Raw genomic sequence first — 21,822 nt, 5'->3', positions numbered from 1 at the left:
GTATTTAATTATTTGATTCTCATAAAAACCTTATGGGGGAAATAGAAATATTATCTCCACTTCAAAAATTGGGAATATTGAAAAACTGACATGAACCCAAGTAGTTCTGCTCTAAAAATTCTGTGTTTGGGGCCGGCCTGATGGTGTAGTGGTTAAGTTTGCTCCCTCTGCCTCTGCAGCCCCCGGTTCCTGGGTCGGATCTTGGCTGCAGACCTACACACCACTGGTCAAGCCATGCTGTGGCAGTGCCCCACATACAAAAATAGAGGAAAACTGGCACAGATGTTAGCTCAGGGCCAGTCTTACAACAAAAAAAAATTCTGTGCTTAACAACTAGGCTATTTTAACTCACCATTGTTTGTAAGATTTATTATGGTTATTTTTATTATTTGCATGACTCCATACTACCATCTTCCAATGAAAACTCATAGATCCTTATCCTATTGTTTCGTCTGTTAACTGGAACTTCCCTTCCGCTAAAGGCACAGACTCTCCAAGGGAAACCCTAAGTATCTTTGGAAATTGCTGCTTTTATATCTGAGCAACCTCTACTCCACCTCCAAAACTGATGAGTAATTTGCAATCAACATTATTCCTTATGCACTTTAATAATCAGGGACTCATATTTTAGATTGTTTCCCCTAAAAAGCATCAATTGCACCTGCCACGTGACTCGCGTATTGCAGAGGCTTGCTGGCGCGCAGACAGTCCCGCATCTTTGCAGATTCGGCCCCACAGCTTTCTCGCCGCCGAAACTACACTTCCCAGCGGTCTGTTCGTCCGCGCGAACTCGTTTGGCCCGGCTCCGGGAGGCGTCGCGGAAAAACGAACGACGCTTTGCGGGGCAGTGTGGGTGGGAGAAGTACCGGGCGGACCCTCGAGGCGCTCCGGCCGCTCGCGCACCTGGCAATGGCTCGGAGGCAGGACGAGCAGAGAGGGGGCGCGCCCTCGATGGCGGAGGGCAGGTCGGACGCGGAGGTTAGGCTCATCCTGTACCACTGGACGCATTCCTTCAGCTCTCAGAAGGTGAAGGCCTCGCGGGCGGGCCGCGCGGATCGGGTTTCAGCACCAGGACAGCTCCCTCTGGGTCTCGCCCGGGTGCGCCGGCCCACCCAGAAACGGGCCTCCGACGCCCCAACCCGGGGGCGCTCCCTGGAGGGCAGGGGTGCGCCCGGTGGGGGAGCAGGCAGACTCAGTCTGAGATGGAGAGGCTGTGACCCAGGCACTGCCACTCATGAATTGCGACAAAAAAGCATCACTTTCGGTGATGCTGGAGGCTGGAGGCCTTGCCCCCTGGGCCTTGGAGAGTGAGGCAGAAGCAAGGGCCTTCCTGCAGCCGCGTCATCTACAGTTCCTTCTTTTCCTCATGCTTGTTCGTATTCACTCTCTCCAGCGAGGCCTAGCATGTCTGTATTTCAGATTCACGTAATCAGGTGCGGGCACACACAAAGCAGTGGTGATGGAGAGAGTGACTGTGAAATGAATATAGCTAGAATCACTTTCATGACTTATTTTATTATCTTTTCTAATTTATAAGAGTAAGACTGTAGAATATATCTCACTTATCAATTCCAACCATAGGAACAGTTAAAAAGAATGTTGCAAATATTAATAACTCGGGGAAGCACGGAAAATCTGCTTAGTGGTGTTCGGGGACGTGGTTTCATTGATAGTCTCTACGTGTTGTGGTAACCGGTGTGAACTCTTCCAGGTGCGCCTGGTAATTGCTGAAAAGGCATTGAAGTGCGAGGAACATGATGTAAGTCTGCCCCTGAGTGAGCACAATGAGCCTTGGTTTATGCGTTTGAACTCAACCGGAGAAGTGCCCGTCCTTATCCACGGGGAAAACATTATTTGTGAGGCCACTCAGATCATTGATTATCTTGAACAGACTTTCCTGGATGGTAATGTTAAGGCTATTTGTGATTTCTTGGATTTACTTTAAACACAAATATGTGTGTCCCTTTCCACCCACCTTCCTTCCCTCCCTCCCTGGTTCCCTCCCTCACCCCCTCCTTTCCTTCCTTCCTTCCTCCCTCCCTCCCTCCCTTCCTTCCTTCCCTCCCTCTTTTTGGTTTCATGATGGTGGTTTAGTGCTAAAAACCTTTTCCATTTCCATAAGCACACAAATATAAAATAGGTCAATGACATAAATTTTGTATAAGCCAGTGTAACTTCATTTGAAACATTTCATGTAAACTACAAATTTTAATGTTGAGACTTTCCTTTTCAATTCACTTGCAAAAAACCTTGCAGGTGTCTGGTTTGTAGTGGTGATTTATTAGCCTTGAAGTCAAATTCATAATATGGATTCTAAATGTACACTGTGAAAATCAGTTTCATCTCGTTTACCAAATGGTTCCACCTTAAAAACAATAGGAAGGAAAAAGAGGAATAAATATTAGGCAAGGGAGAATAGAATGTTGGTAAACTTGGAGATCTTTGCCCTTGTTACTTATGTATAGTTTGAATTTTATATCTTTTGTAAGGAATTATAGGGCTTAAATTTGTATTGTACTTTTAAGTAATAATCATTTATTGACAGCCTGTCTTATGTCAGGCATTTAATAATTTCTGTTCTCTTCAGTCTTCAAAAGAACGCATCTGAGACAGGCATGGTAGACTAATTACTCCCATTTTGTACATGAGGAAAGAGAAACAGAGGGGTTGCCTAAGGTAATATAGCTGTTTTATGACAGAGAAGGGCTAGAATGCAAGTCTTTCAAATCCAGACCTTCATGTTACACTGACTGTCTCCCATAGTCATTGCCACTTATATGTTGTCTTGATTGTTCCTAATCACAACCCTAGAGGTGAACTGTGGTTTCAATATTTACCTAAGATTACAGCTGATCACTGGCAGAATTGAGAGCAGAAGAGAGGGCTCCTAGCTTTCTGCTGAGTACTTTTCTGAACAAATAAGCTTCATGAAATCCAGTTACTCTCCATCTGTCGCCAGTTATGTTGATGTTAATTGGGGAGAAAAAACCAGAATATAACGCTAAACTACTAGAAGCTGAGAATGGAAATTACTGGCCCAAAAACATCTGAGGTATTTAGAAGGAAAATAGGTATGGGACCTAAATGGTGATGGTGGTAGAGAAACCCCAGGGAATTAGATTAGCAATGGGCTACCCCTATACGTAATCCAAGTGTTTAGTTCCCTAGGATGGTGATTGAAGGTTTTAATCAGAGGTGACCATTGATCTAAACCAAAGAGTTTAATGAACTGCTTTCTCCTTCACCATTACTTGCTATCTCTTATAAGTCTGTATGCTGGGAACTGTACTGAAAATGGTGCTTAATTGATTAAAGACAATTTTTCTCAACCTTAAGCTTTTTGGAAATGGACAAGTCTGTTAAATAAGAATTTGTATTTCTTGGGAGAAGTAATTATAATACTGTGAATAAAACAAAATAATTGCATAAGAATTCTATTTTAAATAATCAAAAACTTTAAAAAGATACAGTAAGTGGAAAATTATATTTAAATCTTTTGTTAGCATATTTTGAACTATTACTGCTACCATCTTCCTCCTCCTCTTCTCCTTCTCCTTACATTGTTTCCCCTCTAAGATGTTCAGTAATGTAAAATATGTTACTTTATAACATAGTAATGTTAATGATTATTAAGCTTCCTAAAATTTTCCTTATGCTTTGATTATACAATAACAAAACTGAAATATACTCTGAGTCTGGCTCAAACAAAGGAAATACTAAGTTGTTCTTCTTAGTATTTATTGAATCAGAGGAGAAAGCACTGTGAACTGAATGTTAAGATGAACATATGGAAACTAAGGATTTTAATTCTGGTTGTGCCAAGAGAATAAGTAAACAATCAAGAATCCTAGCTCTTAGTCTGAAGCTGTCATGAACTTGTTGCATATCCTTGGTGACTTGACTTCTCTGTTTGTCCTTTTGTGTTACGTGATATTGTTTTATCAATTGCAGAGATAAAGCAAGTCCAATCAATTCTTATTTCGCTCTTTCCTCTTTCCCAGGAGGGTAGTCATTCAGTTGGAAAGGGTTCAAAGAAGATTAAGATTAAGGGACCTAAAACCCATGGTAGATATGAAGACAGCAAGAAAACAATAAGTGATATAAATGAAGGCTAGTCTAGTCCACAGATGAAGTTTATCCCAAAGTATTAAAATAAACGACAAATGTGTAATTAAAATTTATATTTGTCATTAAGAACTCATGGAGATTAGGAGAAGAGCCCGACAAGAGATAGACAAATGTTATCCCAGTCGTCAAGGAGTGGGGAAAGGTGCATTCTGCCAATACTGGCTACTTAAAATGTGTTCCATTGACCAGCATCATTGGTGTCACCTCGGAGTTTGTTAGAAATGCAGAATCCTAGACTCTACTGCAGATCTCTTGAATTAGAATCTGCATTTTAACAAGATCCATACATTAAAGTTTGAGAAGCACTGCTACAAGTTACTGTGCATTAAGTAATTGCTTAAGCTTTAAGCAGTGCTTTAAATTACTGTCTTTAAATGTGGCAGAGTTCCAGAATGGATTGTCAAAACTTAAAATATATATGTGTGTGTGTGTATATATATATATATATTTAGTATCTCAGTTAAAAGGAACCAGCTTAAGTTTTACATTACTGGAGAATGTCTTTAAAACAAAAAAAATGAGTCTGTTATCTGCTGGGCATGGTTCTAGATACAGTGTATCTTGGTTTAAGTAGAGCATTTGAGATTACTTCATGTGATACCTTTGTGGAATGAAGGAGCAAATATGGCTGGATGAAAGTAATGCACATTTTCAGATGAATAAACCATCGTATTGGAGAATATTCATTTATAAATTTCTTATATCAGGTTGCCCATTCAGCTATAGATTTTCATTTTACTTATCCTATAATAATTTTATCACACTTTATTTTAATTATTTGAATTACTTGTAGACCACTGTAAGAACCATGAGGTCAGAGACGGTGTCTCATTAACAACTGTATCCCCAATGCTTCGTATGGTGAATGTTTTTTAATATAAGCTTAATAAATACTTTGAAATGATTAAAATGAATGAATTATTGAAAATAGATGTCAGCCTGGACAGGGATCGGACACTACTGGTGTTGTTATAGGCTTCTGTTCTCTGACTTGAGCTTAGCAATTCTATAAATGACTTGAAGAAAGACACAGTAGAAATACTATTACATTTGCGAATGACAAAAGCTGGGATAGTTAAAATGATGACTAGCTTATGAAATGCTTCTCATGGAACAATAATATGGAAAAATCAGTAAGATAAAGTTTAACAAGGCTAAATATGTATGTGAATTTTGTTTTTAAAAATCAGCTGCATTAATGAAGGATGGGAGACCTGGCTTGCTACTAAGTTACCAATAAAAGCCAATAATAAAATAAAAGGCTAGTGTAATCTTAAGTTGTTTCAGAAGTATAGGTTCTATTCAGAACATGGCGAACTGTGACCCGCTACATTCTAAACTGGTTATTTTGTTCAATTATGCATGGAACTTTCAGGAACGTTGACAAATTAGGATGATAATAAGTGAATGGATTTCATGAGGTGTATAGTTGCTCATGGTTATAAGAGGAGAGACTTTGTCTCCATTCATCCAAAGACCAGACTATAGTCATCTGGTATCTCCCTGTTATTTGCTGTCCCTTATTAGTCTATCAGCTGAGGATTGTACTAAAAGTGATGGCTTGCTGACTTCTTTCTCAACCTTTCTGTGTAATTAGTATTTTCATATTTGTATCCTCATGCTTTCGGGATAAGTGCATTAAGTAACTGGTAGTTTGGGGGTAAAAATTTGATAGCCAATGCAATCCTTTTCAAGTCTTAGCCTAAAAATGTGACTGTCTAAGTTGGATGATGGCTATGCTTGATTTTTTTTGGAGGCAGTTTCATGGAAGTCTCGTGTAGACATCAGTGATGTTCCTGAGGTCAGAACTTGGGTCAAAAGAAGAATTTAGAAGTATTCAGTAATGGCTGCTCAACCAAAGGCTGGCCAAGAGCAATCTCTTCATTCATTCCTTCAGTAGCCATTTATTGGGTATTAACTGGGGCAAGGTCCTGGGGTATTTCAAAGATCCCAAATCATTAGAAGCTTACTAATCTTCAAAGATTATTTTATGCACTTTTTAATAATGCCAAACTTGTCTGTAATGCATGCATGTACTATTGTTACTACTAGTTTTACAGACTCTCTTTCATGTACATGACACCTTTTTCTATCTGGGCATGTAATGAAGAATAGTTATATTAAAGCAAGCAAATGATTAAGCTCAATGAGATATGATAGGAAGCAAACTAGGGAAACTCAGGAGCAGTGGATGTACCAAGTGAATATACACACTAACAATGTAGATTTTAAAATCTAGATATTTCTTATACTAATAATAACCTCTTTCATTGAATTTTAACTTGGCCACTAGATGATAAAAAAATGTGGGCATGAAATAACTGCAAAATACTAAAACATATACTATTTATTACTGCCAGATAACTCAGTGGTAACCTGGAATCAAGGATATCATGTGATGAATATTGAATTTTGGCAATTTAATATATTATATAACAGTTCAAGATTATGTCCCATGTCTTATATCTATATATATTATTTGAAGTATTAGGAAATAGGATTCGGTTTGGAAATAATCAACGTATTCTGGTATGATATTAAAATATCACATATAAGTTTGATTAGGAAATAAAAATTTATTTTATAGATACAATTTTGTCACTATATGTTGAAAATCCACTGTATCAGATTTTAAAAAGAACATTAATTCTGAAGTCACTGCTGCATTAAAAAATAGTTATTTATGTAAGAAATTTCCAATTATTGTTAAGGTTCATAGAATAAATAATTTTGTGTCTTCAGTAAAAGGCTCTCGTACACAGTGGAATAACTTTATATACCTTTTAGCACATCTACTGAAATTGCAGAATAGCACCAAGTTTCTAATGAGTTTGGAGGAAATATGGTACATGGTAAGGAAAAGAGAATGAGTCTTTAAAACTCAAGATTGGGCCAATAAAAGTGGCTTTAAAAAGTAACTTTTTTTTCCCTCTCTGTGATTTGTCCAATTGTAGTGAACAGGTGGAGGTATTAAAATGCAGAAGTCCTAGTTCTATATTATGTGTATCCAGCAGTTCGAACAAACTGTCTAATAAAAGAGTTTTTGACCCCTGATTACAAATGTTTCTTTTAAAAGTCTGAAATATAATACCAATTAAATAAAAAGTAGTTAAACATTTAAGGTATAAAATTTATTGAAAATGATCGTATAAATTTGGCTCTGTCGCAGAAAATCCTGGATGCATATAGTGAACTTGTGTAATTTGACACCATGTGATTTTTCTCATCTGTTTAGATTTGATCTTTCTAGATCCAGAGTTATAATAGCCTTGAATTGTAGTCAGTTTGTAACCATATCTTTTGCTTCAGGTCATAACTGTTTCCCATTATTATTAGATTTTTTAATAGCCTACTGTATGAGGAATTGAAGGGTACAATTTTGTTCAGCTACATAATGCCTATGCATATATAGTGTATACTAATATCATCACTAAGTGATCTGAGTAAAATAAAAAATCAGCAAAGGAATAGAGTTAGAAATGAAGCCTAATCTGTTTTCCTTGAGCTAGTAAGGAAGACCTGGAAGTTATTTAGATAGACCTAGGGGGAGCCTTTCTTGAAAACAAGGCATAATAATGCCTCCTTTATCTGCCATCACTGGGGAAGGTAGGAAATCAGAGTAAGTGAATTCAGTAAAATAACGGAAATTTACGCCTTTAAGCCCGTAAATTCTTTTTATCTTTTGCTCTTGGGGAAACTGAATGTAATTTTTTTAAAATGGCTCAGGGCCCTTGTTGTTCTAACCAGCAAACGGGGACTTGAGAATGTATGGAGCTTTCTGTCCCCATTAAATGGCTGCAGAACACTTTTACTGTTTCAGATTTTTTTTTAAACTTTTGTTTTCTCTCATTGTTTATCACGTCTTTCTGCTTTATGTCTCTCTCGCTGTTTCTAAAGTGCTGCCTATATTTGGTGCAATACAAGACCTGCCTTGTCCCCTACTCAGTTCTTCTAGGAAGTCAGGTCTTATGCCTACTTATTTCTTTATTCTTATTTATTCTTCCAGCTTAGTCACTAATCCTGCTTCCACTCCTGTACTTATGTTCCCCGGTGCTGGGGACTCTTCTCATTGTCTGCTTCTTAAAAGTCCCTTGATTCCCCGTCCTGCCCCTGTAAGCCTGCTATTGCTTTCTCACTCCTGATTGAGGTACAATACCAAGAAAATATTTTCTTGTTTTTTAGTATTAGAACAAAGATGCTTTATGGAAGGATTGGAAAATAAAATAGGATGAGAATGAGAGGGAAGCTCTCCTGTGCAATTCAAAGGAAATTCCCGATTGTCTTTTGAAAGACTGTTTCCAGAGGCAGTGGGCACCGTGATGCTCTGGTGTGAGGAGGAGGATGGAGCACGTTGTCGGTGTGACACTGGACAGGGCATCCTTGAAGAGAGAAAGTGAGCCTGGAAGAGAACCTGGGTTCAGTGGGTGTCTTATGCTCTGTCCCACAGAGTGTTGCAGGAGGGAGTTATCCAGCAGTGGTGCACTGAGTAGAAGAAAATTATTCTCATGGATTTAAACATTTGTCCTCCTTTGACAAATTCAGGCTTGGCCAGATGGAACTTCCCCAGAAAGCAATTAGGCGTTGTTTTTCCTGCTCTCATTCACTTCCCCAGGAAGGAAGTGGTATGCTCTTCTGGAGACAAGCCCCAGGCCTGGCCCCAGAAGGCAGCCAGAGCCAGTAGCCATAAATTTAACCATTTGGGAAGCGTTTTTAAATGCTGTACCATTTATGATTATTAACCTGTGGTTCTTGGACTCCTAAAGCAGTGGTTCTTAAACTTTTTGGTTTCAGGGCCCCTTTGTCTTAAAAATTATTGAGGATACCCGAGAGCTTTTATTTATATGGGCCATATCTATCAATCTTTACCATATTAGCAATTAAAGTGGAGAAAAGTTTAAAGCACAAGAACACACAAGCACACGTCCCATGAATTGTCAGAGTGATGGAGTCATCACGTGTCACACAGCCTCTGGAAAACTCTGCTGTACACTTGAGAGACAATAAGGGTGAAAAAGCAATTAACATCTTCGTGTTACTGTAAAAATAGCTTTGACTTTGTGAACCCCTTGAGACTGTCTTGGGGAAGCCCAGGGATTCTCAGACCATACTTTGAGAACCGTTGCCCTTAGTGGTCTAGGAATAGAATTCAGGAGATCTTAGAACTTACTTGGGGAAAAAATTAAAATTATACCTTATTTTTACTAACTTCCAATGGAAATTTATTATTTCCTTTCATTTCCAATGTAGGCATAATCCACAGCAATACCAGGAGAGCCTGTGACTTTGTTACCAACAGAAATCACAGATATGTTCATAGCATATCAAGTTATTACAGATATCTTAAAATATCACTTATGCTCATAACTACTTTAAAATTATGGTAGACCTGCTGCTATATCTTGTTAACATATTAATAATAGGAACCCATATTCGTATTTTATAATTTAAAATTATTTTGATAACTATGTTTTAGTACAACCAATTTCCTTGCAGTCCTATATCTTGTATTTTATGCATTTAAGAACATTATTTTGAGAAGAGGTCGGTGGCACACAAAAGGTTAAGAATTCTGTATAATTTCAAGGGCCTTAGAAGACCTCCAGTCTGTTGTACTTATGAAGATGTCTACCATGCATTGCTTGGGATGCTGGTGAGATGCTGAGTGGTTAGCAAGGAAGTGTACCCTAGTTGGGTGAATCCGCTGTTGGTGAGCAATGTGTGGCTGACACTTCATTCTTGGTTATTCCACTGCAGCCTTCAGAATTGGACTCCCCTGCAGGGAATTAGACATTTGCCCACTGGTTTGAGGAGTAATCTGTCTTTTTTTTCTTAGAGAGTCAGAAATAGCCTGTTGGCCAAAAAAGCTTGTTCCACTTGGTCTGGCATTGTGGGATCTTGCCTGAAACTCTCTGCAACCAACTCTGAATTGTTGACACTTATGAATGAGTGTGGGATGCTCAAAAGGATTCTAAATTAAATAAATAACCTAAACTAAGCAATAAATAAATAAAGTTGAGGCTGTTCTTTTCACTTGTTGGAATAACCTAGTTGGCATTTTTCAGGGGCAGTTTGAGCATCAGAAGTGAGAAGTAATTCTGAAGGGCCATAGCCCTGATCTTTGGGTCATGTGGTTCATCTTTATTGTTCTTGGATAGTCTCCAAAAAGTAAACCCTTTGAAAATGTTATGGTAATGTAATAAAACAGAGGACTGCATTGGGAGTTAATGACTTTAGTTCTTGTTCTGCCTCTAATTAGCTGTGGGATCTTGGGAGAACTTCTTAGTCTCTACATCCCAGTGTCCTCATTAACTACTACAGAGGTTCTCCAGCTCAAATATTCTATAATAACTAAAACTTGGGAATATATTCATTAATTCATTCATTAATTAAAATTTATTGAACATGTACCATGAGCCAAACACGATATTAGGCACTGGGGATTCAACAGAGAACAGGACGTGGTCCCTGCCCTCAACGAGTCTATAGTCTAGACTTTAACCAGCAAATGAGGATTTATGTAGAACCCACTTTCCAGAGAAAAAATATTAGAAATTCCTGGTGAATTCCATGAAGATTGTCATTTCACATTCTCATAACATCAACAGGGTCACTCTTGGTATTTGTTGGAACCTAGAAAAGAGTGGTCCATGATCATCTTCCCAGAATGAGCTTTCGTTCACTTAACCCACCTTTACGAAGGGCCTAAAATATATGAGGCACCATGCTAGACCCTAGATCATAGGTTCCTTGCCCTGAAAGGATTCATGGGGCAAGAAGATACAAACAACTAATTAAGGTGATAAGGGCTCTAACGGATTGTGTACAAGGTATTTTGCATGTACGGAGGAAGGCACACCCAGTCAAATTTCGGTAGTTGTGGGAGGTCAGGGAATGCACAAGGAGTTGGCATAAATAACTAGACCTTGAGGGTTGAGTAGCAATTTGCAAGGTGGAGAAATGAGAGAATGCCAGTGTGATCACGGTTTCGGATCTGGTCTGGTACATTAGTCCATTTCAAATTTTGAATGTCTAGGCTGCGGAGATATTGTCTTTTAAATGCCTTGATATAATGTTGAAAATGTTAATGATGAGGGGGTTGGGTTATTGTTTTTGCTTGTGGATGTAACATCTCAGTAGTAACTTTTCCTTTAATGTTTGTGTATGTGTTTGTGTGTGCATTTTAGAAAAAACACCCAGGTTGATGCCTGATAAAGGAAGCATGTATTACCCACGGGTACAACATTATCGAGAACTGCTTGACTCTTTGCCCATGGATGCCTATACACATGGCTGCATTCTACATCCTGAGCTGACTGTGGACTCCATGATCCCAGCTTATGCAACAACAAGGATTCGCAGTATGTAAAAATCTTAAAGACCTGGAATTCTGTCTCAAGTTTCTTTTATTTCATTTTGAGACCTAGCACATCTCACGGTCATTGAGAGAAGACTGGGAACCGAGTTGTTGAGTTTGCTTCATGGACATGTATGTTATAGATCTATCCATGCACCTGTCAGATTAATCTGGGCTTCAGCTGGACACTTGTTGTCTGTAGGACCTGATTTCCAGCTCTTGATCTTGAGGGCCAAGCTTGGATAAAAGTCAGAAGAATAGCCTATGGAAAAGTAAAGACCATAACATGTCCTCATGGACGGATGGACTGGGAATCAGAAAGGCTTGGATCTGCTGGGGATTATGGGCAACTGAGTTAACATTTCTGGTCCTTAATTTCTGTTTCATTATGTGAGGGAGCTGGACTACAGGGAGCTAACCATTACTTTACCTCTAAATTCAGTGATTGGAGACTTATTGACATTGAGTTGGGATATCCAGCTCTCTCTCCTTGCCTCCTGTCCAGAGGGTAGAGTAGGGCCAGCACCTGAGATGTGGAGCTGAGGGAGGTGTGCTCTGTGGCACAGGCAACAGGGACAGGAAGGAAAGGGAAGGCAGCTGTGGTCAGACTCTGGGGTGTTTGACTAGGAGCACTCAAACCCGGATCTTCTAAATCCAGAAACTACATCCTTTCCATTCCCTCACAGCTCACCTTTATCACTCTCTTACTTATGTTATTTTCCTTCTTTTTGATACTCCTCCTCCTCTCTCCCTTCCCTCCTCTTCTCCACTCTCTTTCTCCTCTCTCTTCCTGCTTTTCACTTCCTTTTATTCCTCCTCCTCTTCCTAAGTACTCAAATATGATTTAAAACAAGTCTTCTGACTATAATTCTATCACCCAGAGTTAATATATTTTTTTAAATAAGCCTTTTTCTCTCCCTTCATAGAGAAGTTCATTACAGAAAAGTTGAAGAGTATTGAAAGGTTGATCCACTGCCCTGCACTGAGCTCTTGAGATGATGAGCTGGGCCTTCCTCCCAGTGCTTTCCACAGCGCTTCCCATTTCATCCTCAGCCCACACGGCAGATACTGATAGTTCCATTTTAACGGTGAGGAAACTGAGGGACAGAGAGGCTAAATCTGAGGCAGAGGCAGGGCCTGAGTCCACAGATGTTTCCACCACCGAGTTTCCCTGCTTCTCGTTTCTTGCATAGAAGGGAGGAAATAATTTTCTATTCCAAAAATGATTTTATTATCAGGCCAAATTGGTAACACAGAGTCTGAACTGAAGAAACTTGCTGAAGAAAACCCAGATCTACAAGAGGCGTACATCGCAAAACAGAAGCGACTTAAAGTAAGCAAACCAGGCAGTCCTCAATTGACATCCGCTGTTTGCATTAAATGTTCTACTTTTTGTAAAGTATCACTATTTCTAGAACATCGTCTATTAAATATTGCAAGTCACCAGTACACGTGTTACCTTTGGCTTGTGCTCTCCTTTTAGAAAGGATTTTTCTTTGTTAGATTTGATATTCAAAGCTAATGACAATTGCTTCAAAAGCAGGTAAGGCTCATGCTGGTTGCCAAGGAAAGTTATAAAATGTAAAAGCAAGTTAATGAAATATTCTAGAAGTCTCTCATTTCAGGTATTCTGCCACTTTAAGGCCTAGGTAGACCTCTATCTATGCTTTTTTTTTCCTTTTTTTTTACTGGTAAGGCAATCGGTGAGTTTATTCTTCTTTGTATGTATGATCCCCTCTCTCCTTGCATTATAATTATTATTTTTTTTTACCTTTTGACCCTGTTCACCCATTTCTCCCATCCCCCAATCTGTTCTCTGTATCTGTGAGCTTGGTTGTTTTTTGTTTTTTGTTTTAGATTCCACATATAAGAGAGATCATATGGTATTTCTCTTTTTCTGTTTGACTTATTTCGTTTAGCATAATGCCTTCAAGGTCTGTCCATGTTGTTGCAAATGGCAAAATTTCATACTTTTTTATGGCTGAATAATACTCCACTGTATATATATACTACATTTTCTTTATCTATTCATTCGTTGATGGACACTTAGATTGTTTCCTTATCCTGGCTGTTGTAAATAATGCTGCAATGAACATGCAGGTGCAGATATCTTTTTGAGTTAGTGTTTTCATTTTCATTGGATAAATACTTAGAAGTGGATGGGCCGGCTCCGTGGCTTAGCGGTTAAGTGCGCGCGCTCTGATGCTGGCGGCCCGGGTTCGGATCCCGGGCGCGCCCCGAGACACCACTTCTCCGTCCAACCCGGGGCCGAGTCCCACGTACAGCAACTAGAAGGATGCGGACCTATGACGTACAACTATCTACTGGGGCTTTGGGGGGAAAAAATGAATAAATAAAATCTTTAAAAAAAAAAAAAAAAGAAGTGGAATTGCTGGATCATATGGTAGTTCTAGTTCTAATTTTTTGAGGAACCTCTATACTATTCCCCATAGTGGCTGCATCAATTTACATTCCCACCAACAGTGCACAAGGGTTCCCTTTTCTCCACATCCTCGCCAACACTTGTTATTTCTTGTCTTTTTGATGATAGCCATTCTAACAGGTGTGAGGTGATATCTTATTGTGGTTGGTTTGATTTGCATTTCCCTGATGATTAATGATGCTGAGCATCTTTTCATGTGCCTGTTGTCCATTTGTATGTCTTCTTTGGAAAAATGTCTATTCAGATCTTCTGCCCATTTTTTAATCAGATTTTTTTTTGCTATTGAGTTCTATATATATTAACCCCTTATCAGATATATGATTTGCATACATTTTCTCCCATTCATAGGTTGCCAGGTTGCCTTTTCATTTTGTTGATGGTCTCCTTTGCTGTGCAGAAGCTTTTTAGTTTGATGTAGTCCCACTTGTTTATTTTTGCTTTTGTTGCTTTTGCTTTTGGTATCAGATGAAACAGTCATTGCCAAGACCTATGTCAGGAGCTTAGTGCCTGTGTTTTCTTCTAGGAGTTTTATGGTTTCAGGTCTTATTACGTTCAAGTCTTTAATCCATTTTGAGTTAATCCATTTTGACTTGTCTGCCTCTAAAGAGCAGGGCTTTGCTTCCTCAGTTACAGTCAGCATTTCTCTTTCTGGTGATTCCTTCCTCATGGCCCAACAACACCTTTACGTTTCCCCCATATTAAAAATGTAGCAAATATCAACACTCCCAGCCTCCCTCAACTTCCCACCTTTGTCTTATCTTAGCTAAATAAGCTTCTCGAAAGAAACGCCTGCACACACAGTGCTCCTGACTTTCTACCCCCTCTCTACCTCACTGCCTTCAGATTTCTCCCTCCTCCCTGACCCTTCAGTTATTCCTTCATGAAGGCTGCTGAGATCCTGTCGTGGAGTTGGGCATGAGAGGAGTCTCTTTGTGCCCCTCATATTCTTTGCCCTCTCTGGCCATTTGGTCCCACAGGAGTTGCCAGTGAGCAGTGGGTCTGGCCCTTGGGGTATTTTCACAGCTGGACGTTCCCCTCCACTTTGCTTTTGGTTTCATGAAGTTATTCTATTTCTTCTCATTGTCTAAAATTAACAGGCTCCAACTCATAAGAGTTTATATCTGCTTTGCTCTACATGGATTGTTTTTACAGGCATAAATAACCTATTTGGTTATTTCTGTTAATTAGTCAAAGCTGCTTGACCATGATAATGTCAAATATTTGAAGAAAATTCTTGATGAACTGGAGAAAGTCTTGGATCAGGTTGAAACTGAGTTGCAAAGAAGAAATGAAGAAACCCCAGGTAGATTCTCATTTGAATTCTTTTTCTTTTTTCCTGGAGACCAGGAGTATTTATGGGAACATTCTTAGATTTCACTAAAAACATTCTGTAATCTGTTTTTTATTGTTGTTATTCATGGGCAGTTTAAATTACGATGGCAGCAATAATATTGAATTCAGCAAAACTCGGGTGTCTAATTGTAACTCAGTCTGCATCTATGTGAAATATGACTGGTGAAGGATTTTTCTGCACAATTGAAGTTATGGTTGGGAGATTCCTACCTAGCCTATTTCACAAATTTGTAATTACAGTAGTTAGTTTGCTTGAATGCTCCCTCTAGTATTTTCCTTAGGCAGGGAGAAAACTTCCATTCTGAAGTACAGTATAAATGGGGGCCAGCCTGTGTCTGTCTGCAGGCTGGCTGGTGAGCATACACGTATTGCACCTGTGAACATGATAAAGCCGTTGCCCAGGTGCATGCACCTGGACCATTGGCGCTTTTCTAAGTGACAGCAAAGTTGAAGACCATGTTACCTGAAACTTGCTTCACAATAGAGACTTTCTTCTGCTTTAAAGAAGTAACTAAGAGCAGCAACCACTGAGTGACATTTCAGACCCAGCAAAGCACACCTGTTGTTTTCCTAAATCAGAAGGAAATATCGGTTAAGTCCTCTGGCTTGGGGGCTCTCAACTCCCAGAATCCTTTACAAAATGATAGACAGGCTTTGAGCCCAAGTGGCTCCACTTTCATGAAGGGATAGAGGTGGCTGACAGACGCCAAGGAAGTCTCCCTTAGCTTGGGATACATTTGCATGGATGTTTTTTAGGGTAAAATTACTCACTGAGTGATTGTCAAGAAAATGTACCATGGCCTTCATCTTTTGCTGTCCTCAGAGTTGCCCTCAAGGCTGGGACAAAAGATACCAGCTGGAGTCTATCTGTACTGCACTGGCTCCTAATTTTCCATATCCCTTTCTCTGATTAGAAGAGGGCCGCCAGCCTTGGCTCTGCGGAGAGTCCTTCACCCTGGCCGACGTCTCGCTTGCTGTCACTTTGCATCGACTGAAGTTCCTGGGGTTTGCGAGGAGAAACTGGGGAAACGGAAAGCGACCGAACTTGGAAACTTACTACGAGCGTGTCTTGAAGAGAAAAACATTTAACAAGGTTTTAGGACATGTCAACAATATATTAATCTCCGCTGTGCTGCCAACAGCGTTCCGGGTGGCCAAGAAAAGGGCCCCGAAAGTTCTTGGCACCACCCTTGTGGTTGGTTTGCTTGCAGGAATGGGATATTTTGCTTTTATGCTTTTCAGAAAGAGACTTGGCAGCATGATGTTAGCGCTTAGACCCAGACCCAATTATTTCTAGGCTTGTTGGGATCTAGTGGTGGTAACTCATCCAACCATTCCACTAGAACCCTGTCTACTCCTCCAGGCCCAGGGAAGAATGACCCTGGGCAACTAGTCAAAAGCATAATTTACTTTACTCTTTGGGTAGTTTATGTGGGGAGAGGAGGTGATGAAAATGCTTTTGTGGGCTGGTAACTTTGAGATTACTTATTTGCAAACCTGAGCTAATCTATCCTTAAACCACGTGCAAGGTCAAGATATGTAAATACTGACAGGTAGAGAATAGACCTTTACCTCAAAATGCCAGGTCAGGTTCTGGCATTTTTTAGGAGAAGGTTATGATGAGGGACAGACAGTAATAATAACCTGTGATGGCCCACAGCGCTTCATCTGGGATCGTCTGGATGTGCTGAGGGTTGAGTAATTCGCAGTTTCCCGTGGAATTCAGAAGTCATCCTTGTTACACAACACGAGTTCAGACCGCAGCAGGGCACAGCAGTGCTTCATACTACCACTGCCAGCTTCAGGCAGAAATAAGGGAGAAAGAGAAAAGGGAGAGAGGGAAAAGGGAGAATGAAGTCTATACAGTGAAGAGCTGTAGAACACAGCCTCCAGGTGCCTCCAACGCCACTCATGGCTGCCTGTCCCCTCAGTGAACATGACATGACTAATTGTGGCCATTGTCTGCACATCCTCCTGTAGCTGACAACCCTTGGGAAAAGACGACTAGGGAGTTACAGGAGGGAGTGGGCTGGAAAGAACTCTCGGCTTCACATTTACACTCCTTATCTGCCCTTAGTGTTAATTATAAGTGCGTATGAATCACACTCCTTGATTTAATGAGATTAACTGCTTATATACTTGGCTATGAGGTGCCCACTGGAACATGTCTGCCTGGCATTTACATGAAAATCTGAAGTGGTATCAAAATGGTTCCTTTCTTTTCCTCATGGTTCCCCAATTCTTTGGTGCCTGTGAAATATGACTCCTACGGACCAGCGTGTCCAGTTACTCGGGGCATGACCTCTACAGCCCCCTGTATGCACACAGGTGGCATTAGGTGAATGTCCCAGCTAGTCACTAGCATGCCATATGGCTGGGTAGTGGGTATTTTGATGACCTGGGAATACTAAGTATGTTCATTCTGCATTTGGGGAGGCTGGTGTGTTAGGAAAACCTATTGTCCAGGCCTTGCATCTGTTTATGCTCATCAATGAAGCCTTCAAAGGTTACAGAGAAAGAGAAAGGTCTAGTCTTAAGCCATGCAGTTAATTTAGGGTAGATGAAATAAATGGCTAGATGAGATGTCCACCAATATTCATTCGTGTTGGTCTAGGCTTTTGGGGGGTACCTCAGTCTCTCTGGAAGGGACAACCCCAGTGTGTCCCATGAGCAAGCACGGAACTGCACCATACAGTTTCGGCTCAGGAAGCATCTTCCGTGGTGACAGGAAGACAGAGTTTCTCTGGAGCTGGCCAGAAAGGCCTTGGGAGCAGATTCAGGCGTCTGGCAGGAAGTGTGTGTAGAGAACCATGAGTTAAGATTCCAGCGAACAACAGAAGCTTGTCTGGACTGCCTCAGGTTGGCTGTGCAGAACAGCCAAGGAAGGGACTGACTTTTTCATTCAAAAGAAACTGTTGTACTTAGGAAACAATGACTTTTTGATGGTAAAATGATTCCATAATTCCATTTCATGGTCTAGTTGTTTAAGAAAATCTTAATGAACTGGATGTTCCCTGTTTACAAAAAGTTAAGAACATCTCCAGTGTCAACTGAATCCAGTAACAATTAACAGACCGGCAGCTTTCATAATGTCTTAATTTTGCGCTGCAGTGCGTTGTTGTGGAGAGTATCTGAACTTGTTTGTTGCTGGCACATTCCAATCCATGTCTTCATAAAACAGCCACAAAACTGATTATTCGGTAGTTAATGGTGTTTCAGGGTACTTTATGTCACCCTGTTAGAAGCAAGAACTCAGACAGGAAGAAATCAAAATTGGATTTTTATGAAAATCTACAAAAGATATTTACCTATGTAAGGGTTGTTGATTTAAGAATAAAGGTTAGAAGCCCAGTGCTGGCTTTTCCTTAAATTTATATTGTTATTGAATCAGAGAAAATCTACTAGGAAGTGTTTATAATTTTCTGATACAGTTTCACTGGAAGTATGCTTGTGTCAATATTAAGGATGACGTATGGTGGCGATTTCTTGTTTCACGGATACCCTTGAGTTTATACTTAAAATGTTTGTTCAGAAATGTAATGGCCACTAGATGTCGCTGTTCATCCAGTAGTCTGAGATGGGGCGTTCTTGAGGTTCAGTAAGCCTTCTGTACTGTTTCAAGTGAAGATAAATGTTGATGACCCTAGTTTCTGAAGTGAGGGCATCTTCATCAGATCATTCATCTGTAAAAAGCTGGAGGCACATGTAGTATTGATTTCTAACGCTTACGAGGGATAACAGTACCACACAACGTCAAGCTAAAGAGCTGAACAGATGCTATTAGTAAAATAGGCACTTTGCTGTATTTTCTTTTTCACAATCATTGGTGACTGGCCAGTGTGCGCCTCAATTTCCAGAATGTGTATAAATACCACTATTAGAAAAACGCCTGAGGGACTAAATTTATGTTGGCTATTTATGTCTTAACACATAAATACTATCTTACTGTTATTGCAATTATATGCCTTTTGAATCCATTTTCCTTGATTGCAGATAGTTGTAAATTGCTTGCTCGATTTTCAGTAATTACTGATATTGACACCAGAGTTGTAGATTTTTTGGTGTTGTTGAATGTAATAGAGAGATCAAGATACTATTCTGCCTGTAAGATCAATAAAAGTAACTGGAAAATAAATATGTCCCGAAAGTACTAATTTTGTAATCTTTTTGAGAAAACAGATGTATTTTTTTCATTTAAAATCAAAGCATAATGTGGTAATTAGAGTAAAATAAGCAGAAGTTAGGTATTCAAGATATTTAGCTAGAGGATGCTATATTTTCCTTGTAACATAAAAATTACTGACTCATGATTTGTTTAAAAGCACACAATTTTGTGGTTAAAATGAATGGCAGCTTAAAGAATAATATATTGATTCTGATCATTAAAGGAATTCTTATGCATCCAGCCCCCTAATAGGAGATAGCATGAAAATGATAAACACCAAGGGAGTATTTTTTTTCAAAGTAGTTTTGTTACATCTTTATTAGGTTTCAAATATTACTCTTACGATATTTATCATAATGATATTTATGATATTTTTGATATAGCTAATTCTCTTCCTTTTATTGAGTTGTGGATTATGAATATTCAAATTGCCATCCATACTTCTAGCCTTGGTAAGCTTAGCCATTCTTCTAATCATCAAATAGAAACTGAGTGTTATCTTTGTTATACATTGAACAAACCAAATTAAATGAGAGTCTAATAGACTTTGTTTTTCCTGGGTTTGCAAACAAAACAAAAGGCAACAATATTGAATACTCATGGAAAGTCAAGTGAATATATAAGTCTGTAGCCTGCTCAGAAAAGTAAAATGTACCACAGTAAAGACACAAAAGTCAAATTAATGCAATAAATAAATTAGTATTTAGATATAACCTTCACATCGTTTATGCCAAATACTTGGCCCATTTATATCGTTATTCTCTATTTATTCATATTAGAATGTCTTGATTTTCTATTTCCCAAGAACACTTGTGTTTTACTAGTCAGGGTAGTAGATTCCAAACCAAGTGAGGAAGTATAATTTCTAGAGTGAGGATAATAGTTTTGTTTTGATTGTGTTTTACATTATGAAAATGAAGAGAGAGAGAGAGAAAGAGAACTAGCTTCATGGATCAGAAAGGCAGGACATTGAAAGCAATACCCTGCATTATTTGCTTCTGAGCTGAGCCCTGGATTTTGTCTTAGGAGGGAGGAAGGGCTGACAGACATGCGTCAGAAGTTAGTGGGGTGGAGCAGGGCCTGAGGTATAAGACAACAATATCATGTGGAGGTTGAGACAAAGCATGCTTGTGACGGGCCTTGATCTACTCTCTGATTTCAGCAGGGTGGTGTATCGTACCCATTGTACCTTGTTGTAAAACTCCTCTGGGAAGGTTAGAAGATGTTAATGAAATGTAATGCAAAAGGTCAGGTTTCTATCCCAACAGCAATATTCACATCCACATATATAAGTTAATTCCTAATCAAATAGGTAACTTTTCAGGCATATGGCCAGTATATAACTTTTTGTATCGTCAGCTTAAGCTATCTTTGGAATTTAAGAATTTGATATACAATAAAGTCACACATAAACATCATCAAATACACATCATGATAAAAATATAATGATGATATACATTCATAGATTCCACATTTATTAAGTTCAATAGTCAAAAGGAAGTAAAAGTTTACATTGAGAAAATGATATGAACTAAAAATTATTAGCACTAAAAGCAGAGGTGGCTATGTTGTAAAAATGGCCACAGAATCTTCTCATTCCTCCACTCATTTCCTTGCAATGTGATGTTACAAATCCTCATCAACAATCCTCAGAGCATCGCTACATTAGGCTTCCCAGAGAGGAATTTAGCAGAGATATTAGACATCAAGTAGTGATGAAAGTCACTGGATGTCCTTTCCAGGAAGAGTGGAGGGCTTCATTCTGTTTTTATTGCCGTTGAGTCGATCCGACTCCTAGCGACCCTGTGTACAGCAGAGCAGAACTCTACCCGGTCTTTTTGTGCCATCCTCTAACCTTCCAGAGCTGTATCAGACAGTGCTCTGCTCCTATTCATAGGGTTTTCATGGCCAAGTATTTTGGAAGTGTGTGCTCAGGTCCTCCTTCCTAGTCTGTCTTAGTCTGGAAGCTCCACTGAAACCCGTCCACCAAGGGTGACCCTGCTGGTATTTGAAATACTGGTGGCATAGCTTTCGGCATCACAGCAACACACAGCCACCACAGTAGGACAACTGACAGATGGGTGGTGTGGTTCCCTGACCAGGAAGTAAACCCCAGCTGGGGCAGTGAGGGTGCGGAATCTTAATCACTAGACTACTAGGGCTGGCTGGTGGAGGGCTTCGTTAACACCATGTTAATCTCCCAGGCAGAAGTAAGGACCATGCCCTAGAGTAAGGCCTAAGTTAGGCCAGAGGTTTTCAATGTTGGCAGTACTGATACTGTGGGCCAGATAATTCTTGTGTAGAGCTGTTTTGTGTGTTGTAGGATGTTTAGCAGCATGCCTGGCCTCTCCCCAATAAATGCCAGTAGCTCCCCCTTGA

General features: G+C 39.7%; 1 protein-coding gene across 1 annotated transcript; it reads left to right on the top strand.

Annotated features, from left to right (window-relative positions):
• The first annotated feature begins 870 nt into the window (after positions 1-870).
• Positions 871-19,415, top strand: GDAP1 (ganglioside induced differentiation associated protein 1). The gene is made up of 6 exons (XM_004436297.3): positions 871-1,026; positions 1,712-1,904; positions 11,313-11,486; positions 12,721-12,815; positions 15,114-15,228; positions 16,193-19,415. Exons 1-6 carry the CDS (start codon positions 910-912, stop codon positions 16,573-16,575), a joined length of 1,077 nt encoding a protein of 358 aa, XP_004436354.1. The 5' UTR covers positions 871-909; the 3' UTR covers positions 16,576-19,415.
• Positions 19,416-21,822: the final 2,407 nt, after the last annotated feature.

This window comes from Ceratotherium simum, chromosome 31 (genome assembly GCF_057802395.1).
Source record: "Ceratotherium simum simum isolate JZ-2026a chromosome 31, ASM5780239v1, whole genome shotgun sequence".
NCBI lineage: Eukaryota > Metazoa > Chordata > Mammalia > Perissodactyla > Rhinocerotidae > Ceratotherium > Ceratotherium simum.
Note: the sequence above shows the minus strand (reverse complement) of the source record. Positions and strands in the feature narration are given on the sequence as shown.